At 35.0% G+C, this 6,000-nt stretch overlaps 1 protein-coding gene across 4 annotated transcripts; it reads left to right on the forward strand.

The window, feature by feature from the left end:
- Positions 1–3,623: 3,623 nt before the first annotated feature.
- LOC131020310 (uncharacterized) lies at positions 3,624–5,664 on the forward strand. Of its 4 annotated transcripts, XM_057949042.1 has the most exons (7): positions 3,624–3,901; positions 3,986–4,049; positions 4,440–4,478; positions 4,563–4,643; positions 4,734–4,793; positions 4,921–5,064; positions 5,156–5,664. In XM_057949042.1, exons 5-7 carry the CDS (start codon positions 4,782–4,784, stop codon positions 5,516–5,518), a joined length of 519 nt encoding a protein of 172 aa, XP_057805025.1. In that variant the 5' UTR covers positions 3,624–3,901; positions 3,986–4,049; positions 4,440–4,478; positions 4,563–4,643; positions 4,734–4,781; the 3' UTR covers positions 5,519–5,664. The 4 variants fall into 4 exon arrangements, with proteins under 4 accessions (XP_057805025.1, XP_057805026.1, XP_057805028.1 ...); XM_057949043.1 differs by having other exon boundaries at positions 4,440–4,643; XM_057949044.1 differs by lacking the exon at positions 3,624–3,901 and having other exon boundaries at positions 3,931–4,049.
- The last annotated feature ends 336 nt before the right edge of the window (positions 5,665–6,000 follow it).

The following is a 6,000-nucleotide window of genomic DNA, read 5'->3' on the forward strand; positions in this document are numbered from 1 at the left end:
GTATCGAATCGAATCTCGAACTTTACTTACCGAATACTTTGAGGCTCGCGAGCGGCTCACGAGCCTAATTGAGCCTATACGAACTTTCTAAATTTATATTTATATTCAAAATATTGATTATTTTATTTTAAAAATAAATTATTTTATTTAAAATAATAAATATATTAATTATTTTCTTATGACAAATAAAATTAATAAGAGATTTAATACAATTATTATTAATTTTAGTGGATAAATATAAGTTGTATATACTAATAATTTATATTTTTCAAGTTGAATCACTTGACGAACATGTTCACGAGCTAACGATCGAGCCGAATACTACTAAGCTCAAGTTTGGTTTGTTTATTTATCGAGCTTCTCTAAACGAACTTGAACGAACTTTTTTCGAGCCGAGCTCCGAATAGTTCGCGAGCGGCTTAGTTTGTTTACCCCCTAAGTTTAGGACAAATAAATTATTAATTATATATATTTTACTTCAAAGTTCAAAATGTGCAAAGGAAAAAGAAGTAATGATCAATTACTTGAGAAATTGATGGAGAACTATAATGCCCGCGGGCCGTGGGGATTATTGTTATTAAATAAATATTAAATAAATATATAAAATACTACAATATATTAACCTTCCGTTTATTTACTTATATTTTTCTAAGAAAAAACACTAAATATTAAGATGATATTAGAAAAGACGTGGTGAGCGATTAGGTTTTTTTTTTTTTTTTTTTCATATGGTTATTTAATTCGCGCAGTCACGCACAAAAAAAAAATGTCACATGAAAGTTCATGAGTGCTATGATTATTGATATGATGTACTCGAGACAATCTCAAATTAATTTTCATAATTGTTACACTAGTAATTATCCCTAGATTCCCCTCAAAATAATATAGAATCTGAAAAGTGAATAGTAATAGCAAATTATGACAATTTTTCATGTTATACTCGACTAATGACGTTGAGTAGGCTTGTCTAAGTGTCAAAATTGAGACATCAAAAAACTCTCTTAAAAGAGGTTATTGATTTAAGTACTTTTAACTACCGATGGTGTGCTGATTGTATTTTGTTTGGATATTAGCTTGTAATAGCATAATTATTTGATTAATTCATATATTATTGTAATGTACAATTTCATGATTATATATATATATATAAACATATCTAATGTGACTTTCAAATGGTAGTGACGAGGTTTTTAGAAAGTTCCGATGCCAACATTTTGGATCAACGTACGTCTCGTACGGTCGTACCTATTAAAATGTCTCATCTCGAAATATAGTACTCCCTCTGTCCCATAAGCTTAGACTTGTTTTTCTTTTTTGAATGTCCCATTTATATAGGATTGTTTCCATAAAAAGTAATGTTTTTTTACTCATTTACTATTATATCCCTATTTAATTCTTTAATTTACTCACACTTTAATACATCATTAAATAATAAATATGGGCATACTAGAGAATTTACTTGTATATTTTCATTTCCAATGATTTTTCTTAATCTTTGTGAAAATCCCAATCAGCCTAAGCTTATGGGACGGAGGGAGTATAATATATATATGAGAGCGTTCTAATGAGATCTCATATATATATATATATATATATATATATATATATAGGGGAGGGCTATTTAGAAAACTCCTCTTAGACTATAAACTATAAACTAATTAAAATGTATGAATTATATGTAGAACACCCATGAATTCGTTGTGTAAATGTATGAATTACGAAAATTAAATTTTTTGCTACCTATTAGATTCGAACTCGGGACCATGAATTATTCCAACAAGGTGATGAATTAACCGTAGATCTTGATGATCCAAGGGCTGAAAATGGTTTCTATTTCATAGTCTAACTTTGATTTTTATTTTAGCCTTCCCCTATATATATATATATATATATATATGGTTGCATTATACGGAAACACAATATTAGATGGAGAATGGAGTCGCAATCTGGTTCGTCAGATCAATCTTGATCAAAGGCTGAGATTAGAAGTTAATATAATTAAAATTGGTAAGATTCATATATCCCTAAAATTACTCACTTTCCATTCTCTCTCCCTCATCTCTCTCTCTCTCTCGTCCCCTCTCTCCCTTTCCTCTCCCTCTCTCTCCCTCTGTAAATTCTGCCGCCCCTTTCATCTTCTCCGGCGAATGTTCAAGGTACGGAGAAGGGGCCGGTGGCCGGAGTTCAGAAGTTCAATACCACAAATTCAAAAGTTCACATAATTATATGTATAAGTTCAATAAAAATGTTTACAAAATCTGCCTCCCCCTTCCTCTTCTCCGGCGAATGTTCAATGCACGGAGAAGGGGGCGGCGGCCGGAGTTCAGAATACCAGAAAATCAAAAGTTCATAGAAATATATGTACATGTTCAATAAAATTATATGTATAAGTTCACAGAATTATATGTACAAGTTCAAAAGTTCTCCGGCTGAACTTGGGCGGCGGTGGCTCTGAACTTGAGGGCTGAACTTGGGCGGTGGTGGCTGAACTTGAGGGCGTTCGAAGGCGGCGGTGGCTCTGAACTTGAGGGCGGCGGTGGCTTTGAACTTGGTGTGTTGAACTTGGCGGCGGTGGCTCTGAACTTGTGGGCTGAACTTGGGTGGCGGTGGCTGAACTTGAGGGCGTTCGAAGGCGGCGATGGTGGTGTGAAGAACAGAGAGCGGATGGAGGGAGGCGGCGGTGGTGGTGTGGAGAACAGAGAGATGACGGAAGGAGGCGGCTGTCGAATAGGCGGCGGTGGTGGTGGGGACGAATCGGGGCTGGATAACAGAGAGAGCACGGAGGGAGGCGGCGGCGGTCGCGGTCGCCGAGGAAGGAGGCAGCGCCACGTAGGGCGGCGCCAATGCCTAGATCTGAGAGAAGTCAGGATGTAGGGCTAGGGCTCCGGTTGGCGGCAGCAAGGGCGGCGGTCGAGCGTGACTCACGGCGCGAGAAAGAGGGTAGATGCTTCGCCGGAAAAATTGAATGGGAGAAGGGACGGCGGTGGGCTCGCCTGCCACTGCTTCGTCGGAAAACTGAATGGGAAATTGAACGGGAGAAGGGGCGGCGGTGGGCTCGCCTGCCGCTGCTTTGCCGAAAAAAGGGAGAAGGTTCAGTGTGTGTGTGTGTGTTCTGTGTGAGAGACGAGAGAGAGAGGGAAAAAGGGACGGGAGAGAGAGAGATGAGAGAGGAGAGAGGAGAGAGGGAAGAGGGAAGAGGGAAAAAAGGGACGGGAGAGAGAGAGATGAGAGAGGAGAGAGGGAAGTGAGTAATTTAAGGGATACTATAATCTTACCAATTTTATTTTCAAAAATTATTATATTAATTATATTAGCTTTTAATCTCAGTTCTTGATTAAAATTGATCTAACGAATGAGATTATGACTCTAGACTTTGCAACTATTTATGTTCTTGTTAAACTTATATATATATATATATATATATATATATATATATATATATATATATATATATATATATAGGGTCAGCTTCCATGGCAACCACTTGCTTAGATAGAGAATAAAGACCATATTATGTCCATTGGATGCATCTGAATCAACGGATCAAAAAATTCGCTGAAATTAATTTTCGTTCTTTTCAATAATATGAAATTATATCTGATATCACGATTAAGGGTAAAAAGGACTGCTTACATATAAACGGATTTGGTATGTTTATGAAATCCCGTGAATTACTCCATTCCTTGCTTGGTGTGATACCACCCGATTCCATGGAGAGAAATTCTAGGGTTCAATCCAACCCGATATCTGATCGATGATTAGGTTTGAGAGATCTCCACCACACTTTTTACGATTCATTAATTCAAACTTTTATTTGCGAAGAAAAGTTTCGAAGGTTCAATATATTTTTCATCGATATCAGTTCGCCGAATCGGTTAAGGAAGAAAAATTCTGTTTTAAGGTAAACACCTTGCGATAAATCTTGTGAAATTACCCCTATGTTTAAACGAATTAACTATATGAAATTTTGGATTGCGAAGCTCAGATTACATATACACAAGAAAAGAAAGCTCAAGCACTTCATTCTGTGCATCCAGAAAATTTATGAGGTATGCGCCATTTATTTGAATCAATATATTTGTTGAATTAAGCTTATTAGAATTATTTTGATGAACGGAATATTGATATGTTATTGTTGAATCAAACTCTGTTTTGTCATAAAATATTGTTTATTTGTGTTTTGGGTTTTAATTATTTCAGAGTTTCATTACTAGAATTTGTGCATCTTTTATATGATCATCAGATGTTGGTGCGTTTGGTAGCATGTTTTATCGAATACATATCAATATAGAATTTTGTATGAATATTACAGTTGTTTAATATTACATTAGATTAATCCAGTATGTAAAATGGAACATTAAATATACATTTGTATATTTCAATATATGTCAATCGTCTAATGTTGATCTCTGAAACTAATTCCAAATTGTTATCCTCAGTTATGGATCCATCTGGTCGGAAAGAGATTGTCGTACCAGGTAAACATCGTGTTATTCTATTAAATTGTTGCTTATTAGAATTGAATTTAATTAAAGACTAGTTTTTTATTTTGATATTATTAGATTCGGCAAGTGATTCATTAATTTCACCTGATAAGAAAAGGACTAAGTTGGTTCCGCATCAACGTTTTCGACCAGTGAAAGGTCGGACTTGTTATTATCATTTCTATCGTGGATGAATAAGCATTTTTTTTTTTACAAACAATACTGGTTTCATGTTTCATTTATAATTAGGGAAGGGACCAGTTAATGTCCGAGCTGTTGGTCGTATAAATCTCATCGATGTTGATGGAGGTATGTACCAATCTAAATCATTTAAACACGTGATTATTCCAATTATTAATGGTAATGTGGTCTATGTGTTTTTTATGTTGTTACTATACAGTTATTAATTATTGTTTTTTGTTGTATTGCTATACAGTTCTTCTTCCCTGTGTTCTCTGATGAACAACCTTATGTTATCTGTTTTGATTTGCGAAAAGAGCTGATTTTCAGCTTGGATACTTCTGCGGAGGTGAACAACCATCATATTGGATCGAACTACAACGTCTTGTGTGATATTCTAGTAAGTTGTCTAGTTTATAAGCACCTGCACATCTATATATATATATATATATCTATTGTATTTTTTTATGTATATTTGATTGTCATTTCAGCGATCTCTACTGGCTAATTTCTTAAAAACTAGCAATGAAGATTTAAGTTCGGCATCAGTTTCAAAATCATCTGTAAAAGTCGTTGATATCAGTTGGGCGTACGAGAACAATGCGGTCGATGCGGCGTTGTATGTTATGAGGCATATGGAGACGTTTGAGGGAGATACTTCTGTTGAATGGAATAGTGGATTGATGAATGCCACCGATCATCATATAGCAATACTGAGGATGCGATACTGTTCAACGATTGTTATGTGGGAGAAGAACAAGTACAATGAGGAGGTTTTGAAAGATGCATCTACAACTTATGGGTTAGAACTTGCAGAGAATGAAACAAGATTCGATAGACTTCTCATAGGGTAACAATGAATAAATACATGTACCACTTGCTGGTTGGACTCCATGTTTTAGGTGAATGGTGGATCTTATGTCTTTCACATGAGATTAAATGAACTTTGATATGAACATTTTACATACTGAACATGGTAATGAACGATGGTTAACTTGAAAGTGCGTTTATGTAAACATTGTGTTCGAACGAAGGCATATGAACATTCAGAATTTCTATGAACTAGTGAACATTTCTATGAACATATGAGTGAACATTTCATATGTCAAAGATAGATATGAAAATTTGATAAAAATAATAGCATTTATATGAATGTGTCATTTTCAATGATATTGCGTCATACATATTTAGTATTGTTTATTTTTATATAGATGTGCCCTATCGGAAGACCAACCAGCCTTGATTATTAAATGTGACGTGATTGTCTTAAATGAACATAAATACAAACCTATAAAATGATGAACACATGAGTGAACATAGAATATCATGTATTGTA

This window comes from Salvia miltiorrhiza, chromosome 4 (genome assembly GCF_028751815.1).
Source record: "Salvia miltiorrhiza cultivar Shanhuang (shh) chromosome 4, IMPLAD_Smil_shh, whole genome shotgun sequence".
Lineage (NCBI taxonomy): Eukaryota > Viridiplantae > Streptophyta > Magnoliopsida > Lamiales > Lamiaceae > Salvia > Salvia miltiorrhiza.

Bases quoted from the DNA above. Each gene is read 5' to 3' on its own strand.
- LOC131020310 (XM_057949045.1), top strand. The intron at 5,065-5,155 runs GTAAGTTGTCTA...TTGTCATTTCAG, and splicing joins ACGTCTTGTGTGATATTCTA to CGATCTCTACTGGCTAATTT.